We start from the raw sequence: 23,158 nt of genomic DNA on the forward strand, positions 1-23,158 counted from the left end.
GGAGTTTTGCGCTGCTGGGGGGTTTCCCCAGCAAAGCTTTGCCTGCCCAGCAGGTGCCTCGGGATATTCGCCCTCGTTCTTCCAGGCATAAGCCCACCCCGGGGTGAGCCAGAGCTCAGAGGCAGCGTTTCCCTGGGAAGGAGGGTTAGTAACGTTACTCTTGATGATACCGTAGCAAGCTGGAGTGGGCATTTAGTTTGACAAAATGGGAAAAGACCCACATTTAAAAAATGGACCGGTTCTGCGCTGGGTGGAGCTGATGTAGCCTGGCACCTGATGGACTCCCGTGGACTTCTGCCTTGTGCCCCTGACCCCATCGCTGTCGCTATAAACAGAGGAGCTGTAGTCATTGCTTGCCTGCCTGCTTTCTTGCTCAAATATTTATCCTCGCACATAAGACTTGTACTGTTTACATCCTTTGACACTGCACCAGGCACAAGAGTGCGGTTCGATGGCCAGCCTCGCACTAACTCTAGCTGCTAGTCCGGGCTGTACACCGTGCTGATCAGGAGCTGGCCCTTGCCAAACAGAATCTGTAACAGCTGAGCCTCCCTCCTCTTCCCTCTTACAGTGAATCATAATTTTGCTCTCATAGCAATCAGCTGATTTTTCACAAAATCTGTAGGAGCCCCATTATCTCAACAAAAATGCTTCTGCTTTTATAGGCTTTGCTTCTGCTGTTTTGAAATTTAGCTTCTGCATTTTCAAAATTTAGTTTCAGACAGACCAGCAGCACTAACTGGAAGATACCTTCAAGGGAAACAATGTAAGAAGCATAGGAATAAAGTGAGGACTGTGATAATGCGTTAGGAGAGGAAAAAAAAGGGATAAACCTACGTTATAGGTTGTGCGTAAAGGCTGATAGTATGTGAAATAGGAAATGTGGGGATTACACAACAATTACTATTGTGAAATTGATAATATACTGCCACTAATACAACAGTAGCTACTCTATGCTCTTACACATGGGCTCTGGCTTTTTCTCCCTGACTGTATATGCACGCGTGTACTGCATGCTCCTGGTGTTGCCCATTCCTAATACACTTCAGAGTCTTCCTGGTTCACTGATGTGAAAACAGAGCTAGAATCAAGTGTCTTGCCCGGAGTTACCCAAAAGGCTGAGGAGGGCCTAGAGCTGGGTTTCCTGAGGTGCCATTTTGTCTCCTGCCAGCTGGGAAACACAAGACGTCCCCTCACAGCCGCCGGCACCCACGCTCTACGTGCGGTGCCTCTGCCACACGGGTTTGTGCAAACAGCTCAGCTCTTCAGCCTATGGAGATGGCACTGCCTTTTTTTTCTCTGAAGGCGTTTGATTTACACACGTTTTCCCGGTAGGTTTTTGTGAGCTTCATTCCTTCCCTAAAATCTTTTTGACCAGACATCAGGATTAAAGACACTGACTCTGTCTCCCACTTCCAGGTAATTCTCTCCCAAGGGAACTAAGCTCATCCTGCTTCTAAAGGATCAAATGAATTTCATCCCAATAAATTTCAAGTCTGCATAGAACCTGGCTCCTAATCCAGATTTTGCTTATTGTGTCAGAAATAAGCAGGGGGTGTACATGAGATGCTACATATGACTGTAATTAAAGAAGATTTCAGCCCAGATACTTTAAGCCCCAGCTCCAGCTTCAGCAGCAGTGACAGGGAACTGTTTGGACAGATGATATCTTCAGTTAAATAAAGAATGAGGTTTGGTCCTTTGTTTTTTCTTCTTGTTTTATTTTCTGTCAGAACCTTAAAAAAGGTGTGCACAGACAGAAGGAGTCTGACACTCTTTTACTGACCCTTTTTTACCATTAAGGGTCAGAATTAGGCGTGAGATAACGTCAATAATGGGTACAAACATCCACCTGGTATTTTGTGGTACACTGTACATGCAAATAGTCGTTAACAACATATACATAACAATTTTATGAAATAATAATATGAAAACTTAGCAGCTAGTCATTTGGATTGGCCAGAGAAGGGAATTTTGAAAGGCCCGGCTTGGCAAGAATAGCTGTGCATTTAGCTTCTAAAATGAGGCCCCTTCAAGGGATGTGAAGCTGGGCACCAAAATCTGGTGTTGGGCACAAGAGCTGGTTTGGAAAAATCTTGTGCAGTAACAGTTTTAGGAGCAGATAGCAGCAACCTGAATAGTAATTGTTATCACATAACTAAAAAGTCCTGAGATTTACTTGGACAATGTCCCTGAGAACGTTCGTGAAGAATGAAATGCAGTTGAAGCAATTTGTACCATGAAGTCAGACAGGAAATCAGACTAATCCTTGATGAAATTATGTGTAAGCTTGGCTGTCTAAGATTTACTAGAGCAAAAGAGACGGAAGAAAACCAAGCCAGAATGAGATAGTGAAAGGTACTGAAACTAGGTCACTGTCCTACATTACACAAAAGCTAAATGGAGCTCTATCATCCCACAGTATCCTGTGCGAGATGAACAAAGGACTTTGCCTGGTGCAAATCTCCTAGCAGTGTCCAAGTTATGCAGCTTGCATAAATCATGAAGAAACTTTAAGCACAGCACAAATGCCAAGACGGGCAGAATGTATAGCACTAAGGGAACACGGGAGGAAATGAATGGGATGGCTTCTGTCATAGCCTGCGTCATTGCATGATAACAAATTCCCATCAAGGACTCCGCTAGGAAACATGTTTCTTTGCTCACAGTCCCTGTCTCAGATTGATGGAAAGATTTGAGAACACAGTATTGTTTTCTTAGGTGTATGTAGAGCCCAACATCCTCATACCACTGCCCTCCCCCAGTCTTATAAACAGCAGATAATCGGAATTAGTATAGATCACTTAAAAATTAGCTTTGCGGAGGTGTCTATCTGACAATAAGGCCTTCTAAATTTGTGATTTGAATTTAGGTAGTCAGACAAAATGAAAATGTTGTCCTCACTCTTTATTGGTTTAGCAGTAAGGCACATTGCTAAGGAGACCTGTTTCTGCTTCATCTGTGATGTGTGAGAAGAGACTATCCCATTAGTGTCTGCTGACCTGAAGGCCTACAGCTAAAGTTAAACAGTAATTTTAAAGGACCCTGAAAAATATTATTTTATATTCATTAAATACTAGGAAATATTACTTAAGTAATTACTAATTACTTGAGAACCCATTCATGCTGTCCTTGGGTAAGTGTCCTAGAGCGCAGAAGACTCTGAACGCCAGTGGAGCAGAGCTTCCCCCAGGACAGCTCGGTCTCCATCCCAGTCCTTGCTGACACTACAGCTCCAAATGCGTCAAGATTTATGAGTATCCAGGATTCATGTCATTTTCCAAATTTCGAACCTCTGCTCTATTTAAATGCAGGACATGTCAGTTTTTCTAGTGTGAGAGTCCATGTTGGTTTCTCTAACTATGTCTATTGAAATAAATAATTGCCAGCTACCTTAGTGGCTTTAAATTTACCTCATTTTCTAAATGAAAATTGGTTTTGATCTATCCTTGAGAAGTTGTAGTCTGAGACAAGAAACTGTTCTTTTTCCGCTACGACAAGCAGTGAAAAAAGGAAGTCCATTAGATACTGGAAATATTGTATTTCTAAAACCAGCAGATTTTTATTTATGCAACATCTAAACGCTGCAAATCTCAGCAGAAAATTGCACTGGAACAGTGGGCGGTTCCGAATTGCTGGAAACTTTACAATGGCTTTTATGTTTAAACATCATTTAGCAGCTGTTAAAGGTCAGCACAAATCCTGTACTTTATCAGTATAAATGAAGTCTACAACTGTCAAGAAGAGAATGCATTAAATCATGCAGTGATTATTATCTTGATTTTTTTTCCCTTCAGAAATGAAAAGGACCTCTTAAGCAGTTCCACTTTTCACCTCCTTTTTTCAAATTGACAAAGTAAAACACCAATTAAATTATTTATACCAGAAATTTACTTAAAGGGATGACACATTTTGTACACAAAGGAAGTAAAACATCTGACACATTGTATAGTGCCAGGTGCAGTTAAGAAAGTGTAATACAAGTCGGCATCTAGAGGCTAAAAAACCCAACGAACTTGCTGCAATGTTTCATTATCAATTTTATTTCCTACCATACACCAAATGTACAGCACAGAACACAATTTTGTTGTTTTGATGTAAGAAATATTAATTGTATGAAGAAACAGTATACAAACTACTCCAAATTAAAAAATGCATACATCATTGCTCTTTACAAAAGGTCTAATTTACAGTATAGCTCATCAATGCATTTAAACACAAAAGAAGAAAAACAAAAAGAAAAAAAATCAGTGCACATTACAAAACACATCAAGTACAAGGGAGGCAAATAAATACAAACATACTTCACAGAACATCCTGAGCAAACAACCAAACACAGATAAATTAACCTGAAGCCATAGGAAATCATAATAATAAATACATAGGTCAGTAAGAGATTTTTTTTTGCTTAAATAAAATATATAACAAATTTGTTAAAATATTTAGTAAATTAAATTTTAGTCTTTGTAATGAGTGAACTCATTTTGTATGCATTTAACAAGTATAACAAATGTTTGCTTTTTGTTTTAGCAAGAACAATAACTTTAATAGCAAATTTTTGTTTGGTGTCCTCCTATTTATATTAGACAGCACGTATGGTAGCTTTTGAAAAATTGATTTAAAAATAAACACAGCTCCTAAGAACATACATTTTCCCCTGTCTAAACTAAGATTGGAGAGTTGAATCAACCCTCAAACAAAAAGCAAGCCCCACCTAATGCAGAACAGTGACCACAGTGCATGAGAGTTGAATCACTTTTGAATAGTACTTTTGTGCAGGAACAGTAATAATATAATTGTATATGTCAAGCCTGTGAATGCCATCATATTCAATCTAAATATAAATGAGGCTAATAAAAATAAACACTTTCATTATAGCACGGAAAAATTAAACACACGCTAGATCCATGTATACATTTACACTGAGGCACATATGCACATGAGGTGTGTGTGCATACAAAAAAGGCAGTTTAGCTGGTTGTTTATACCTTTTTCTTAAAAAAAATAAATATAAAAAAAACCTTTGAAACAATGCTTAATTACTTACAATCCCTGAAATAGACATTGCCTCTGTTATAGCAACCGCTACTTTCTGACGGATTCAGAAGTTCCACACCCAGGCTAGCCAGATACCGAGGCGCACGCCAGCACCTCCGCGCAAGTGCTCGTCTGTCCACACCTCTGTCTGTCTGTACGCTCTGTAGCACTTGGTACCCTACCAAAAGGCTGGTAACAAATTCAGTATCATCAGCCTCGTCTCAGTGAAGAAGGATGGGAGAAACCAGTCACGGTGCTGCTACCGTTCGTTCAAAGAGAGAAGCAACCACCGTTGTGCTGGAGTGGTATTATTCCTCTCCAGACCGCTGCCTTCTCAGCTGCCGTTAAGTTCAAACCAGTATTAAATGCCATTTCAGGGGAGATGTGTTTTGATTCATTATGTACAAAGCCTTCAGCTTGGGATGTGTTTGCATTTTTCAAATCCAAATCCATAGCAATACTGGTCACTTGGTTAAAACCTCAACGTCTCGTACTAAAAAAGTACCAGTCCTATCAAATTACCCTCCTTGTTTAGAGATAATTGTCATTTCCCTCCATGAGCTAACTCTGAAAAAAACTGCAGTGGTAAAATAAATCTGAAGTTCTCTTGAAACATTTTAAATAATCATTCGCATAGGCTAAATCACACAGCCAAGTCGAGTGCTTTGCTGATTGCTATATTTCATTATTGCTAACGTATTCTTTAACACACTGTTTTCCAGCATACTGTGCTTTTAAGAGCCGAGGTTACCCACTAGTGGGCACCATTTATCTTCTCATTCCATGCATCTTCACATCTCATGTTACCGCAAACCCATTTCTGATACAAAGCCATTATAAAAAAGCAGGATGTGAGGAAAATAAAACTAGAACCACGGTTCAGTCATTTGTTACTTTCATAGGTTTTTTTTCTTCCTGTACAAACCCAGCAAGTTATTTAATTTACAGTATAACTTTTCAGTCTATTTAAAATCCCATTGGAAAATAAATTAATAAACACATTTGTAAAAATATGGCAGGCCGCAAAAATGCTGTTAAAAGATAAAAAAACCAACTCTTTGATTAGAAATAAATAAAAAATATAAAAAATAGTCACACACACTTTTTACATTCACTTTACAAAAACTGAGTGCAAAAGAAGAAAAAAAAAGGAATTGTACTGAAATAAATATACTAACAGAGTGCATTGCTGTTAATACAAATAGTCTGTTGTGGTTTTTTTCTTTTTTTTTTATGTCAGCTGGGAAAAAATTAGTGCAATGTTGCAATTGTAAATGCAGCATGGCAACCTACACCCCTTAGCAGTACATGAACTCCTAACAGATCCATCTGGAGTTTACTGCTGTTAAGTAATTTCTGTCGCCCAGCAGCTTTCACATCCTACACATGGATGCCCTTCACTGCCTGTTTGATACTTTCCAGCAGAGCTTTGCATTCAGGGGAATAGTCCCGTTCCAGATTGCTGTACATGTCTGTGAGTGTATTTACATATGCTTCGAAATTCTGCTCACTGATTGGCCCCTAAATGAAGACAAAACAGATTATAATTGTAGGAGAGAAGATTAAGGCCAAAAAAAAACCCCAAACACCCGACCTCAAAGCATGGTGAGGCAGTGATATGGCAACTGGGGAGAAGTCGTAAATGGGGCAGCCATCCAAATTGATGGTGTGGTTGAAGAAATGGAGTTGCATGTGCTGGGGGAACCACACACTCTCCAAGCAAAAGGGCTTGGAGATATTGTAGTCAGTGTAACTTGCTTTTTCATTTGGGCCTGTTTGGCTCTGGGGTTGTGGCTGACATTCCTGTAACTGTCCTCTCCCAACCTCCCAGAGGCACTCTTGAGGTTGGGAAAGGGGTCTGTAACTCCAGGGACCCAAGCGCCTTTGTGAATTTGGCCTGTGCTTGCAAGTGAGACATCAGGGACGCGGAGTTTTTGAGAAGGTAGGGTTTTGTTGGCTCCAGAAAAATCACCTGTATGAAACAGGTTAAAATTTTGACCTAGGAGCAAAGAGTAAATAAGCATTCTCAGTGTGAGAGCTTCACTCTTTGTGCAGGGTGGACATTCAGGTAGAGAAGGAGGGGGGAAAAGCCTGTCCTGCGCAGTGCAGTACAGGGCAGAGACACCAGGGCTGGCTCAGTTCTGGAAGCAACTGCACCTGCTGTCGTGCAGATTTCATGATCCAGCGTCTCTGCAGAGTGAATTAGGCTAAAAGAGCTCTCTGCTAATGCAGCTCCAGTGCTCCTGCTGGTCCCCGAGCTTGCTCATCTGCTTCAAGTCCTGGCAAAACAGCCTCAAAGAAGGTGCGAAGCTGCTGGTCATGGTCTTACCATCTGTGGAAGCTGAATGTCAGCAAGGCTGGAGATGAGGGCTTGGCTTAAACCGGCTAACTCCTTCAACAGGCTCTCGTTGTTCTGCTCTATGAGTTTGTTCTCTTCTTCTATTGTTTTCAAATTGCTCTCCATAGATGTGATCTAAAAGACACAGGCAGGCACAAACACACAAACAGACAGACCCTTGGCAGCGTTGTAACTGCGGTGTGAACCCAAAATGGCAGTCGCGTGATTGTGAGAGCGGCCACAATGGATCTGAAACTCGGGTATCCTTTCTCTTTTAGGACAGACACAGCTTCTCCACAGAATATTCACAGCAAGCAAGAGGCCGTATTTGCTCTGAACCCATAGACTTTGCTGCTGGTTCTTCATGGGGAAAGCTCGTGGCAGCGAGGCACTGGAGGTGCCCCGCGTTGGCAGGAGGGAAATGAGCTCGGGGGGGAAGGTCAGTGTGGAGCTGGGCTGGGGAGTGTGGCCGCAGGGCTGCTGGAGGGAAGGGGGAAGGAGGCCGATGTTTACATTGCTGTCCTGCTCTTGCAGCATCCCTGCTGACGGACCACGATAGCAGGGGCGCGGGTATTAGCTGTCGTGCCACTTTCCTGCCCCTCTCCGGGGCGGAGGGTAGAGATGTGGGCTGGCTGGGAGCAGCGCTGGAAACTATAACAGAAAAATCGAGTGGGAAGGAAACAGAGAGGTTGAGCGCAAGGATGATCTCCGGCCAACAGAATGGAAACACGGGGATTTTGGAAAGAGCAGGAAAAAGCACCTGAGGTAGCAAAGTGTTATCCTTTTAGCATGAGAGCACTGGGAATATGTCCAGCCTTGACTTCAACGTCAAAAGCAGTGCCGAAAAACCAAAGGCAGCAATGGCAGGGCCTGGTTCCCCGCACAGAGATGGAGTCACATCTACAAGTGTTACGCACACCTTCTCCTCGTTAGGATGCAGATCTCTGCACTACTTAAATGCCTCTTGCTGTGGCCACTTTACTTCCCCTCCTCGCACACCACCACACATCAGAACTGTCCCCGGGGGAGGAAGCCCTTTTTGCCTGCGGCCGTCCACTACAACCTCTCCTCTGGAGCGTGCTCGCAGCAGCCTAAAGCCTGGCTGGGCTAGATTAAGAGGAGATATAGCAAGCCACGGAGGGAAGATGTTACTTCAGCTGTAGTTCAGTTCGGGCTTTGCTGGTCAGACTACCTTCACCAGAGAACAAGTCCAAGGAGAAGAAATCTGACTGCATAAATTGGGTGATCTCTGTGCAAACAGTACGGTGATCACCAGAGAGAGCCGAAATAAGTGTCCTGAGGCATCGAACACCACCACCTCCTGCCACTGCAGTGCAATTTGGGATGCATATCCCCACAACCTTTGCAGTATGAAGCCAGATCATTTAGATCCAGCACTTAGATCCAGCACAGGTGGCATAAGCTTCACCCTTATTTAGACCATACACATGGTGGCTGCTATAAAACCAGCATGAATCAGCACTAAACACATTCCAGTGTGGTACAAATACAGAGGGGTATGGTTACACTCAGTTTGATTTAAATCAGTTTAGACTTATACTCAGTTTCCAGATCTCATTTAGGAACTTTTTTCTTGAACTCTTATTCCTAAAATATTGAGCAAAGCTCTGCTCTTGCTTTTACCTGGTCTTCTCAGGTGAACTCCCCGGTGCATATAGGAGTCTCTGTAGGGATGAATGTATTGAGCTCACACCATAGAACCACTAGCAGCATCTTAAAACTAATTTAATCTTGCCAGTATAAAAAAGAATGGAAGAGAATTACTTTTTTTCCATAGCTAATCTGCTATACAAATTAGCAAAAGGCATCCATTCTTTACCAGGTATTGCTTGGAGGCAAAATTCAAACTATTTGAATAACTGACAGTGGGTGAACTGAAATAGTGAGATTTTCTTAGGTACACATAAGAACAAAGTCAACTTGCATTAAGAGTTAGGTTGTGCTGTTAAAGAGGTAATAACCTCCCTAAAACAGGTTCTTACTGCAGTCATGGGATTCTGCATGGTTTGGTCAACAGAGGTTTGGTCAACAATGGAAAATTAATGTTTTGTTTGGTAAATATGGTTTTCCTGCATGCCAAGATTAGCTTCAAACTGCCCTGAATTTGTCATTCACCAGATCTTCATGACAATATCCAGGAATCTGCAGCTTATTTACAGACAGAAAACAAACAAACAAACAAAAACCCTTGACAAAAAAACATGTAGGATTTTGGTAGTTTTAAGTGCTACAGAATGATGGGAAAACATGTACACAGGAATCTAACTGTGTTTAAAAATCACATTTAATCTATTTATTGTGCTTAAACATAGCATAAGGAAAGCTAAAAATTTCACTTTGATGTCATACCTGGGTTTGAAGTTTCATCATGTCAGCTTCAATTTTAAGATTGGATTCATTCAGTTCTTTTATTTCCTCATCCAAGTGTCTGATTTCTTCATCACTCTCAATACCTGCAAATAGTTGAAAATACCAATATCATATTTAAAGTGTCCACATGTAATTGGATTTACCAATAACAAGCTGTGTTACCTGCTACTAAACAAGAGGAAGATAACAAGCTTTTGATCAAATGATTGATCCTTAAATCAACTCTTACTTTGCTTTTACTGTCAAAACTGTTTCCTAGCTGTAAATCATATGATCTGAATCATGGAAGGGACTTAGTCTTTGTGTTTCACAATTTTTTTTTTTTTCCAGTGCAACATGCAACTACAAGCTGGAGGGTACAGAAATTAAAAGTTGCTCATAAAGAGGAAAGCTTGTCATAAAACATGAGGGGGTATTTACAATGTTGGGGTTTTTTGATTTAAAAGAAGTGTAACAGCAACCCTTCTTTTGCAGGGAACATTTCCACTAGTATAATTGCTGACTTTAGTGTCAGTAGTGTACCTGATTCTTACTGGCAAGAAGTTCTTGGGGGGCAAATCCCTGTGCAGAATAACATCAAGAAGCACATCCTTAGTTACATGTGATAAATAGTGAGATTTAAGTAACAACAAAAGGGAAATTGTCAGGAAGCTAACAAGCATTACAGGAAAAAAAAAAAAAAGGGAAGGAAGACTTTTACATCCCAACAAGTTAGGTAGCAAAGAAAAAAATCTGCAGGTCTTTAATGAAAGCTTTGTCCTGAAAAGTGCTGCGCAGCTACAGCTGCTGGCGATACGTGTCCCTCTTTCTGCTCAGCATCACCCTGAGACCAGCTCTGCCTAGAGATTTGTGCCACTGCCCTTACTGCTTTAAAACCCAGAGCCCTGAGCTGAGCCTCCTGTGGCGGCCAGCTCGGGAAACCCGTAAGCAGCCGTCCCTGCCCCAGTGATAACAGGAACACATGGAAACAAACTTGTTTGCCCAGAGTAACACAAGCGTTTTGCTCAGCAGTTGGAGGCATAAAGATTAAGTTCCCTGAATCCTGGCTCGATGCCCAGCTTTCTAAAGCAGGCTGTGTAAGAAAGGAGACTCCTATGTATTTCCCCCTATATCTATTTGGTAAGTGTTCCTTTGGCTAACAAAATTGCCAATGTATTGCACAGAAATTAAACTGTGTAGTGTTCGAGCTAGGGACGGGAGTCGATTTCTGCACACAATATTTATCCCTTCTTACCTTGCTCATCAGATAAGTCGTCCTGATCTGTAACTAATAGTTTATTGGTCATAACAATAATAAAAGCATCTCCCCCCGCCCCCCCCAAAAAATGCTCTGAGCCAAGATGAGAGCATACCCTCAATGCTGAATTGTCATGATGTAAATGAGAAAAATTTTATAATCTCTCATGCAAAGTTTTTTGTTATTCAAGATTTGTTATTGCTAGAAACAACTGAAAGGAGTGAGAATTAATGCCAGAATGGCATAAAGGGGCATAAGTATAAATGGGAGTCAGGGCCCTTCTAGCTAAATAAATGTCATCATCTTTTACAAATCTCCTTACCACCACTTGCTTTAAGCTTGATAGTCATTAATTCTTCCGAAATTTTGCCCTTTTTTATGGCTTGTGCATTCAGAGGACAACCAGACAGGCTGAAACGGATAGGAAAAAAAAAAACATTAGCACCCACTTGAAAATGGCAACAATCCTTTCAGGCAATATTATCATGCACTTGGACAGACCCCTGTACCTAAGGTCACATCAGTATCTCCATTATAGCATAGCTTCGGGGAATGACACAACTCGTAAAGAGCCATTTAACTGTGTATTCCATCTTGAAAATTGGCATAGAAATCTCAATCTATAAGTAAACAACTCTTAAGCATATTTCAGAATAATCAAAATAGCAGTGGCAGCTACTGTTAAGTTATGTGAAGACGCATTTACAGAATTCTTGAAGTTCCAACCCTCATAAATAAAAATTCTCTATTGTTTTTATTGAGGGCTTGTGCTCCAGAGGAGAGGGGCAGTCCTTTAAAATGGCAAGTTTACCATCCTAAAAAAAATAAACAGTTAACGGGATGATTTCCACAGTGCACAACTATTGTATCATTTTGTTGATACGTATTAATGATCAATACAATAATAACTCTGGATATACCCTATAGATTGTAATAGCTTTTTTGAATGGTTCTATTATATAGTCAGTTTGCTTTTTAACCACTCTTCACATTAAATTACATTTTGCTATTTCAAAGCTTACAATTTCATCAGCTGGTAATTATCTGAGGCAATTTTTATAGCCTACTAAAGGGCAAAGATGAATTGCACTGTCCTAATACTATCTTTATAAATAACAAAGAAAAAATACCTATATGCTGAAGAACTGGCAGAAGGATTTGTATTCAGATGTAGCCAAGAAAAGAGTGAAGAAAAATTTTGTTTCACAGGAAAGTGGTTGATTTTTGTGTGTGTGTAAAAATTAAAAAGAAAATTCCTAACAGACATGATTTTTCCACGTGGGATAAAAGCTTCTGTGGGTTAAAGTTAGCCTCACGCTTGCTTAGCTAAAAGCTGTACAGGGAAACACGCTGGTTCTCCAATTCTAAAAAGTTGCTTAGTATTTCTGCCCAGAGGAGGTAACTAACTGGAGGAATGCCTCAAAGCCATGGGCTACTTTTTAAGTTTCAGGTGTGCTAGGAATATATTTACCATGTCATTTTAACTAACGTGATCTTGAATGTGATCCAGCCTTAAGTAGAACAGAAATCATCTTTCCTATGAGTGGCAATATACTGTTTATGTTATTTGCTTGAAGTTCTCATTTTGCTTAGCATGGGTTAATTAGGTGAAATTTACAGTAGTGCCCCAATGTAAAGACTTTAACGTGGGATGTAGTTCATAAAGTTAGGATAACATTGGGCTCTGACCGAATTTGTTCAAGTTACCTTGGACATTCTGTATTGGAGAAGTTGGTTCAGAGTGTTAGAAATAAAGCAAAGGAGGAGTATAATAGACTTAATTCCTATCACAAACAGAAAAACAAACTTTGCCAGGTGTTAACTCAGATTATAAAGCGAGGTTCTTTGGGTAATATTGATTGAATGTGGTTAAATTATAGTAATGTTTTCACAGTGATATATAAAATCGTGGTATTTATTGTTACTGGTTATATGTCTGATTCCTGCTTTGTAAGGATAGCTTTCTTTATAAGATTGTTGTAACTTCAAACTTGTGTGATCCATATGAGTTCTACACGTTTACTTTTTTGTGTGGTTCTAGTTATTTAAATACAAAGTTTATGAAAACAACTTTTCCACTACTAGAAAGATGAAATTAATACAGCCATTGCTCTTGCTAAGTCTTTTCTGGTGACATTTCAATGATATTTGCATTTTCCATAAAAGATATACAGATACAACTCCATATTTGCCTAGGAAAGAACTCTATTAAATTTTAAACCATACAGAAACTGTGGTAATCTGAAGAAAAGACCCTGGAAAGTCACACTGCAATGGGAACATAGTAAAAGAGTAAAAAGTTGATCCCAACTCTCTGCAAGTTATTCTGATCTGTAGTACTTCGGCTGCAATGTGAACTATGTTGTTACTTAAAAGACTTCAGCACAATTTATTCAGACTGTAACCTCACACGTTGCCAATTCAACAGTGGAATATTAGGGAAAATAAAAAGAGAAAACACAAAGTTATACCTTCTGTGGGTGACAAAAACATTATTAACATGACCCAGCCCGTTGCAGCCTGGCAAAGGACAGTGTGGCAGCTCTTGTTTGTTCAGTTTCCAGGATAGTGAAGACCCATTGACAGGACTCTCCTTCTGTCTCTTGGCAGCCAAAGGACAACCAGAAGCAGTGCGATGAGAAGTGTATTTACCTGATATGTGACCTTGGCCATCACAGCCTATCACTGGACATCTACAGAAACACAGCAAAAAAACCCTGTTTGCACTGGAGAGAGCAGGCGAAGACAGTCTCAAGAATGTCTGAGAAAATAATTCCAGCTGCCTGTGCCACTTTGAATTAATGTATTAAGACCTGGTCCCTGGAGGCACGCTGTACCTGAGCATCCAATTCATGTCAAGCTGAGTTACGGGGGGTTCAGCTGATCTTAGGATTAAGCAATTTAAAATACAGTCATACAGCCTAAGAAACTAAACCGTTCATTTAGATAGTATTTTACAGGAAAAGAAAATTGAAATTCTATCACAGGCAATAAATCACACTTCTTTAAGTGTACGGAAAGTCGAGATTCTCTATCTAGGTTTTTGGCATGAAGCAAAGGGTGGGTGCCTCTACCTGGAAAACTTGTATCATTTCACGTAAATACAGGTTTGGAATTTTTTGTGCTGTTCTGTCAGTGTTATGCAGTCTCTCACAGATCACAAGCAAGTATCAAGAACAACATTGTAGGCAACTAAATCTTCATATCTATATTCTGGCAGTTGCCATTTACTGATTTTAATGGAATGTGTGTTCAAGTCAGGAACGTAGCGAATTTCTATTGAGTTTCCAGTTTTCACTTTAAGAGAAATTTTAATTTATTTATAGAGGAAAGACATGAAATTTACATATATTTAAGTTCTCTGTGACATATTTTGAAGATATCGCTCTGATTTAATTAGCTGACATGTTAAGATTTCACTACAGGCAGAAATAATTTGTTTTCCTTCATTTTTGCCAAATCTTCCAACCAAGCGGCACTTTCACAGCGCTGTTTAAAATAATTGGACCAATGCAAGCAGATATAGCGATCCTTCCTCACTGTTCAAGCTCCAAGGTGATGGACTCCACCAGCTTCACTAGAAGCAGAAACGTTTGTTTCGGCTCCAGCTCTAGGCCGTACTCTCCCATGGTTCAGATTATCTGGGGCATCTCCTGTCCAGTCCTGAGCTCTTACGGGCTTGTTTTCCCCTGTCACTGGTGGTAGAACTGTGCTTTTGTACTCACTTAAGTTCAGGGTCTTCTTTTTCTTCCTTGGTAGGAGTTACTTTGATACCTCCTTTCCTGGCACGAGGACAGCCAGATAAACTGAAAGAAGCACACAGAATAAAAGCCACCTCTTTCTGCTGCAGCTTGCCAAGAACCCCAAGCGCTGCAGCCCCGTGTGGTGGGACGGATTTTACCTTCTGTGGGATGCATAGTTCCCCGTCACGTGGCCAGAGCCATCACAGCCAGGTGTTGGGCACCTATAGAATAATACGGGAAGGTTACAAAATACACAGCCAATAACGTGTACGTTCTGCATTTTGCTTAGGGTGGAAGAAAGAACAGCAGAGCTTTTGTTGAATAATTAAAAGTAGTTCGTGCTATTTTTTTAAATAATCAGAGTCTGTTCATTTTTTTTTTCTCTTACAGCAGAGTTTTAGTAACGAATGTGAAATGCATTGCATATAATGTGTAGATTTAATTCATTTATAACACTGTTTGCACCAAACATTTTTCCTTGTACAGGATCAACATTACAAAAAAAAAAAAAAGCAACTTGATACAGATCTGTTTGTAAATTTACTGTCGTGTGTTTGTTATTCTTCTGATGTTTTCAGGTACAGTTATGAATAAGCACTTTGCCAGTATTTACAGAAGGGGAAACAGAAGCAGAGAAACAGTTTTACTTTTGGGCATCAATAGACGATAACCAGAATTTGAATGTAATAATTTGTATATTCTAGCACTGTAAGCATACAGCAGGGCCGTTTCTCCTAGCACTAGATTCAGTCGGGTATTCAGTTTGGCAGCCGGGTTATGCTTATGTCTCACAGTTAGGGGGTTTCTCTGGGTGTGTGCCTTTTCACATATGAATGTTAATACTAAAACATCCATACAATGAAAGGGAGCAAACCTGCCTGTTACTGAGTTTCTGCCAGTCGTCTGGGAGGGTGGGCTTCTTGCTGGCTGAAGGTTGTACATGAAGAATGTGCTCAAAAGCCTACTGGATTCAGTAGGTCTTTCCACTGATTTCTGTGGGGTTTGGAGCAGGACCTTCTTGGTAGCACCTTCCAACTCATAAATTCAGATTTTTTTTTCATTTGAGAGTATTGTATTTCTTGTGTGGTTTTTTGGTTTAGTTTGTTTTTTTTTTTAAGAGAAGAGAAATGCAGCTCAGTATACAGAGCAGCAAAATATTTACCTTTAGAAGATGTGTCATCTATTTCTATGTTTCTGTATTTTACAGCACAAAGTTCTTATGCTAAGCGTCCCTAAGGGCCTTTTGAATGCTATGATTTTTAGAGAGTATCAGAATTACAGAAGGAGTTGTGACAAATAATCTTGTAGTGAACCATTAAGTTCGTAAGAACTTGCATTTTTCAATGCCCTCCTAAGGGTCTCAGTTATTGCATCTTTCCTGAGGTGAGGAGATGGGTAATTTAATCTAGTCGTCGGTAGGCTGTCATGGAAAACACCTACAAATATAACTGTAATGTACATCTGAATGTGCAGGTGTATCTCTTCACAAAATATTTAAAACTGTTTTTCTGAGAACAATTAATTTGTCAAAAATGTGATTTCTTTTGGACGTGACCAAATTTATTCACTGATTCAAGTAGAATTCAGCAAATAAGAAGAAAGGGCAGACTATGTTTTTTTTAAAAACAATGTCAAAACATTTCATGATGACATTTTCTGAACAAAATATTTTGGCAGGATGACATGCCTCACACTGACAGTGAAGGTAGAGGTGTGGGTTGCAGAGTGCCAGATATGCTTGACTGCATAGAGCTAAATGTTGACCTGTCTGAGTGTGGGACAAGGACTGGGCACAATGTCATGTGGAGCAGGCAGCAAGGGCAGATGTCTGGAGAGTGTGAAAGCTCACAAGTAAATCCAGAACACCTGCCAAATACTATGGGTATTAATTTTGGCTACTTGTTTTATCAGATGATCACAGATGGAAGAGCTGTCTGCATGGACTGGACGTGGATTTTAATTCAGTAAGAGCTCTTTGTGGGAGACATCCAGATCACCAGTCTGAGAGTTATGGACTTAAAAAAGACACTGAACTAAATTTGAATCTCTCCAGGCATTTACCACTTCTGGCAGATTAGTTTGATTTCACAACCAGATTAGAGTCCAAAGTATTCTTGAGGTCATTAGAGATTTGAAGGTGAGATATTATGAACACTGATAAAATTATAAGATTATATTTCAGATGGACTACTGACAAATTAGTAAGAAGCTTCACTTGCAAGACTCCTCCCCTTGACCACTGGGTTCGGTTTTCCAAATGTTGGTTATATCTTTGCATGGATTGTGAAATTCCACAACACAAGATACACCGACAATGTATTGCCTTACAGTGAGTAACACTGCATCTTTATCAGCTTTTAACTGGCTGATGAGTTTGGACTGGTGCCCCATCTTAGGGAGTCATCCTCTGTTTTGGATTCCTGTGCAGAGCCAAGAAAATCAGATTTACATTGGAGGGCCAGAGGCCTCAGGAGCTCAAGCTAAAAGATACCAACTCTCAAGTGGCTGTAGGTTACAGATTCTTTTACAATTCATCAAGTTTGTTTTCAAAAAATAAATCACTCAGTGATTTCAGATAGAAATTCTTGTAACTGTGCACTGAGTACCTGCTATTTTGTTCCCTTCTCCAAGAGGGTTGCTTTACCTTTAGGTAGACGCACTATAACTGCATGCAAACTTGATGCAGATCTAGGAGCATTTCTGTTGCTTTTACTCCCTAGAAAGCTCACATGTGGTTGGATATGAACTGTAGCTAAGGCAAACCCACAGAAGTCAGCTGAGAAAACCATTGACTGAAATATGTCATGCTGCCTACGGAACAAGGATCAGTATCAACTTGTGTGGAACCTATCTGGAAGGACTGCTAGAATCTCCCCTAACCATGGCAACAACTTGTGTAAGGATTGGATTGAGTAGGTATTCCTTAAAGTTTCTGAACTGTAAGTAAATATATTTCTAAAGTACACTTTTAAAATTATTTAAGGCTTGATAAGCAACTCTTTGGTGAAATAAAATAAACAGTCATAATTCTTTATAGCTTTAAGATCTATAGGTCATCAGCAGCTTTAGTATATTTTAATTTGACCACCTTAGATTGCTCTGTGCAAGCAAGAACCCTCAGATAAAAAATTTCCTGAATCTGACTCAGAGGCTCACTTTATGAACAGATCTTCCTTATTTCCAAACTGTAGATCACATGGACGCCTTGTATCTTTGCTGGCTTAGAGTTTCATAATTAAAGCCAAAATCATATCTTGATTCTGGCAAATTAAACGTGAATAACATTTGGAAAAAATACACAGCTTTTTCATATTCATGCCTAACTACATGAGGGTACTTTTGTGGCCTGATTCTATGAGCATTTATGCCCTCTTCTCACATAGCAAGAGTAAAATTAACTATTGATATCACTGTACTGTACCAGTGCAGGCATGATTGTATTTTTTGGCATATGATTTCATTTAGCCAACACTTATCAAAGGCAAAGGTTTGTTTAAGATTTCACCTGAATAATGTTTGAGGAAGCTAAAATAAGGTGGTACATTTGTGGAAAATAATTTTATTTAGCCCTTTTTCTTTTTGCAAATTGTCTGTGAACAGATTTTGATTTTTGCTCTTTTTCTAGTTAATTGAAATTAAATGCTAAGTGTGTTGTGCAACATATTTCTGTCTGTGAAATGTCCATGAACCTTGACTTTGTCTTTCACAACTCACTTATTATACATGGCGTACAGTGTGCAGTTTGTCATTTAAGTCATATGCTGTTGCTCCTCTTTCCTTATGGCATGACCAAAACTCTAGAAGCTTTAGTGGAAAAATAACCATATTGGTATGCAAATTTCCTTATTCACACATGAATATGGGGGGAGGGGGGCTGCATGAGGAGCAACTATTCAAAATATTTGTGTGAGTGTCTATGTATGGCAGAAAGCCAACAAAAGCAGGGACAAATATATATGACTCAGCAAATGCTTTCAAATTTGTCAGCATTTTCACAAGTCAGTTCCTTGCTTCTTGTGCTGCTCTTTTCAAAACAAACTAAACCTAGTTGAAGAGATGGAAAAACCGAAGCATTGTGCCAGCGTGTCAGTTTACCTGCTGGCTTTGGGAACTGCTTTGAACAGTTGCCCATAAAAATGGCCTTTCTTTTTAATTTTACTGCATCTCCAGCAGGTTCAACTCCATAGCTACCATCAGTTCATCATGTTGTTTATAATTCAACTTGTCAGACTAACGGATGAGACCACTAACATTTGATCTGAGGAAGCTAACTTGTGACTAAACACCGAGTCAAGCCTAAACTCCTACTATTAATACCATTAAAACAGCATAATAGTGCCATGATCAGACTTCAGATTTTTCTATCTTGACTAGGCATGAATCTAAAGGACAGAAAGGACAGTCACGGGATTCTCCCCTTTTTACATGCATTCATGAGTTTTTCCAAGCTATCTATTATGGGATCCAATTTACAAGTTGCAGAGGGAAAGCTATGAAAGAACTCTAATTATCCTTTCCTCTTCCCCACATCCTTATTGACAAAGCCAATTCAATAACCAGATGACTGGTTGCCAGTGCCTCTCTTGACTACAGATTTTTGAAATATTCATATGTCCCTATACATCTGTCTATATAGCAGAGCCTGCACAGTCCTTTTGTAAGTGACATTTCACGGTGAGAATTATGCCAGCACAAAATCATATGACTTAATGTCTGCTTCAGTGACATTAAACTCATAGTATGTGGTAGTGAATGATAAAAAGTGATTTTCAGGAGTTCTGGTATTGTTTTTACATTTATTCTAACTAGATTTATTTCTAACTAAGTAATTCTAATTTATTCTAACTGGATCAGACTGATTTACTTGCCAGATCTGTCTTACATGTTAGATATTTTCTATTTCTTTCTGATTCAGAAATACTGTGAGAGCAGCCTCTCTCCAATTTTTTTCCCGCAGGTTCTTGTTAATTCATGAAAATGAAGGGGTACAAAAATGAAGAAAGGCAAATGGAGAAAAGTGAACTCTATTTCACTCAAAAGTTTTCAAACCAATTCACTTCAAGTTTCAGACAAAGGTTTGATGTAGCAATACAAATGAACAACTGCATTAACGTAGGGAAAATGTTGATCAAAGATAAATAAAAATATCATTTTTGCTATTATCAATACTTACTTAAGCTCCTGAGAATTAGCAGCCATAAGGGATTTTAATGTCTTATCAGCTAATGGGCATCCAGAAACACTGAAAAAAACCAATGTGAACTGTGTTACTAAAATAGATATTTTTTTCTTAAAACAGCAACCTCCAAATAATCTATGACTTAAAATGGGAAAAAAGAGATACTCAAATATTTGCCCTTGGCAAAGGAGGAACAGCCAATATCAGGCTGTAGTTCTTAAATTATTGGAAAGATAAATGGTCAGGGGCAGAGGTTTCTAAAGTCCCTGTAAAGCATTGCATGGGAAGGCAGTGGTACACAGCATCCTCCCTTTATGTTGCCTACATGAAGGGCAGGTAGAGCCTGGCCCACGTGGCTGGGAAAGGGCAGAAACTGTTTTCCTGCAAAAGGAAAGGCAGGAAATTATTGTTTCAAACCCCAGGTTGGTGGTAGGCTCTCCTGAGGCAAACAATTAACATCATCAGATAGTATCAGCAGATCTTTGCATTTCAAGGCCATTCATAGAGCTGTCTTCAGCAACCTCTTTTAAAATCTCATGCTTGAGCATCTGTACAGAAAGTGCTCGTTCTGTTAAGAAAATTAAAACTTTACTAAATGACTTATCTACAGGTCTCAGCTAACACCTGCAGCTACACTAATAAACATATAATGCTTAACTTCATCAGTCTTTTGAGCTCAGAACTTCACAAAATACAACAAAACCAGGAAAAATGGCCACGTTTCTGTATGGATTATTTTCTGCAAATTACTTTTGAATATATAGCCATGGTTAGTATAAAAATGTTCAAAGATGGCAATAGTTAAAAGTAGTTCTATTTCCTGCTTTAGGCTTCCTGTTGTTTCTTACCTGCGGTGTGAGGCATAGTTTCCTGTTACATGACCGCTACCATCACATCCTGGAGTTGGACAGCTATGCAGAGAAGATGCAACGAGAAATTAGAGTATGTATAATACACCCCATAGCTCGCCCTACTCTGCAGTGAATTACATAATGATACTCAGGGCAATCACACTCATCGTTACGCGTCTCTGTCCGATGACACTACGGAAAACTTACACGATGCTTCTAGTTTTCAGTTATTACTTGAAGCATAGATGGGAAAAAGTTTTCCTATTTCCACCATGCAAATGAGTCAAAGTCTTTTCTTTTTATCTATGTAATGTGAAACCACCATGATTTGTGTAGATTTTTTGGTTGTAACTTGGGTTCTTAAAAGGGCAGTTTCATTACTGGTACCAAATTTTGACAGCAATTCATAAATGTTGGGGCTGAAGTTTCTGATCTGACCTCCTGTATAACACAGGCCAGAGAACAGCAATATCCAAAATAATTCCTCTGACTTCTGACTAAAATGAGGCACCTTCTTTAGAAACACAGTCGATCTTTATTTGCTGACATAAGTGAGAAGTTAGTGTTACGCTTGCTTGCAGAACAGAAAGCATGTCAAACTCACACAGCTGAAATTCAGAATGAGCACAAAAGTTTCCCAAGACATTTGTCAGCTGAACTGAGAAGTGATACAAAGAGGGTGTACGTTTAGCAGAACAGATATGTTCATTTATGCCAAGAGGTGGACGTATGTTTGACTGGAGGAGCTGTTACAGCTTCTGTTTTTCCTCAACCCTTCTTCGGTTAGCACTTAGCCATTTGTCAAATTGGGATACAGTCCTCTGCAAGAAGGAAAAGATATCAAGAAATGCAACTTGTGCCTGAAGGGGGAGGAGTAGGTGAATTAAGTTACCTTTCTATAGTATTTTAAAAGGCCAACCCTGCAGAGTCACCTTATAAAGGGTTGTCTCTTCTTTCACTGGGCACAGCGATAAGAAGAGCAAGCAGAAGCTGTACAAAAACTTCTAATTGGTGCACCGTAGTAATGAGTAAGGGGTACCTGATGTCCTCACCTGGCTATTTTCTCTGAGCTGTCAGAGTGATAGGAACTTTTTCAAATATGTAAAGAAGCCTTAGTAAGACATCAGCCTCATTTTCACAGCCCAGTTCAACCTGAGAAAGGCAGTTATGGGCAAGAGAATTAACAGGAAAAAATAGAAAACACATGCTAGGAGGTTGTATTTATAAATTAGTTCACTGCAGCTGAGCTAACCATGTCAGAAAATTTTTCTCTGCAAGTGCTTATGTCATTTTAAAAACTTCCTCATGATGGAGCCACCTGTATTGAGTTGTTCTGTACAAGTTCTGAGCTCAATGGGATCACAGAAATGCAGTCAGAACCCTGTATGACCTATAGATTCTTCTGATAAATTAAAACCATTTCTTATTTAAATTTCTGGACAGCCACATTTTAGATTTGGGGTTGTTCTCACTGTTTGAAAATAATACAGTAAAACCACTGTAAGCTGATCATTACAAATACTCTGGGTATTACTGTTTAGGAGAGTAGAAAAGTATTTTACAGACATCTCAAAACAGGTCAATATCACAAAGGAAGAAATATTACAAAAGAAAAGCCATTAGTCTCCAGCAAATAAACTCCCAGTGATTTTTGTATGCATTTATTTTAGAAGAGGCAAAACAAACCTGACCTGTAGCAATTTAGGTCGTGAACTACAGCTGCAGATACAATGTGGTGAGTAGAAAACATGCTGACTGCACAGCATGAGGGGAAAGAATCACTCTTCATAGCAGCTTGCCCCAGGGAAATGTAATTTCCAGAGGCAGAGGCAGATCTAACTGATTCAGTGCCACTGAGTTGGGGAGCAGGACACAAGGTGACGGGATGCGACCCATTTATTTATGGGTGAGCCTGCAGTGATATGTTATGGGCTACAGTCGCTAAGTGATACGGAGCACACTTGTCTAGAGAAACCTACTCTGGTTTGGGACAGGAAGAAAAGTGGCATAAATGATTGCTAAGTCCTAGCTGGCTATTACAGTGAAAACACTCTGTTGATATCAAAATGGTGTTGACATGAATCCAAAGGGGTTTTGTGAAGAGCCTAGATGATATTTTAAAAAGTGACTAGTGTTATGAGCTGGTTGGGACAATTTTACTGAAACAATTCCATACTGACCCAAGCTGTTGCATGCAGAAACATTTAATGGAAGTATCCTGTTTTCTTTGCAGTTTTAGATAGTAAAGTTTTGGAACTTAAGACAGAGCCAAGTGAGTTGAGATACAATAAGCCAACTTAAGGGACCCCCTGTACTTGGGAACAGAGAGTATTAGCCTATTTTTCCAGAGCGTGAATTTGTGCATCCACTGGATTTTCAGCA

The 23,158-nt window shown here is 39.6% G+C and overlaps 1 protein-coding gene across 1 annotated transcript in view; it reads right to left on the reverse strand.

Annotated features, from left to right (window-relative positions):
- Window positions 1-6,344: 6,344 nt before the first annotated feature.
- The window catches only part of ST18 (suppression of tumorigenicity 18, zinc finger), a gene marked incomplete at its 5' end in the record, with an annotated part of 73,195 nt that continues 56,381 nt past the window's right edge, over window positions 6,345-23,158 (reverse strand). The window contains 9 exons of the mRNA XM_010292544.1: window positions 6,345-6,558; window positions 7,367-7,510; window positions 9,746-9,849; window positions 11,326-11,414; window positions 13,475-13,696; window positions 14,729-14,809; window positions 14,905-14,967; window positions 19,920-19,988; window positions 20,774-20,836. Of these exons, the coding sequence (XP_010290846.1) occupies window positions 6,418-6,558; window positions 7,367-7,510; window positions 9,746-9,849; window positions 11,326-11,414; window positions 13,475-13,696; window positions 14,729-14,809; window positions 14,905-14,967; window positions 19,920-19,988; window positions 20,774-20,836 (976 nt within the window). The remainder of the gene's footprint in view (window positions 6,559-7,366; window positions 7,511-9,745; window positions 9,850-11,325; window positions 11,415-13,474; window positions 13,697-14,728; window positions 14,810-14,904; window positions 14,968-19,919; window positions 19,989-20,773; window positions 20,837-23,158) is intronic.

The sequence above is a fragment of the Phaethon lepturus genome, unplaced genomic scaffold (assembly GCF_000687285.1).
Source record: "Phaethon lepturus isolate BGI_N335 unplaced genomic scaffold, ASM68728v1 scaffold4438, whole genome shotgun sequence".
Classification (NCBI taxonomy): Eukaryota; Metazoa; Chordata; class Aves; order Phaethontiformes; family Phaethontidae; genus Phaethon; species Phaethon lepturus.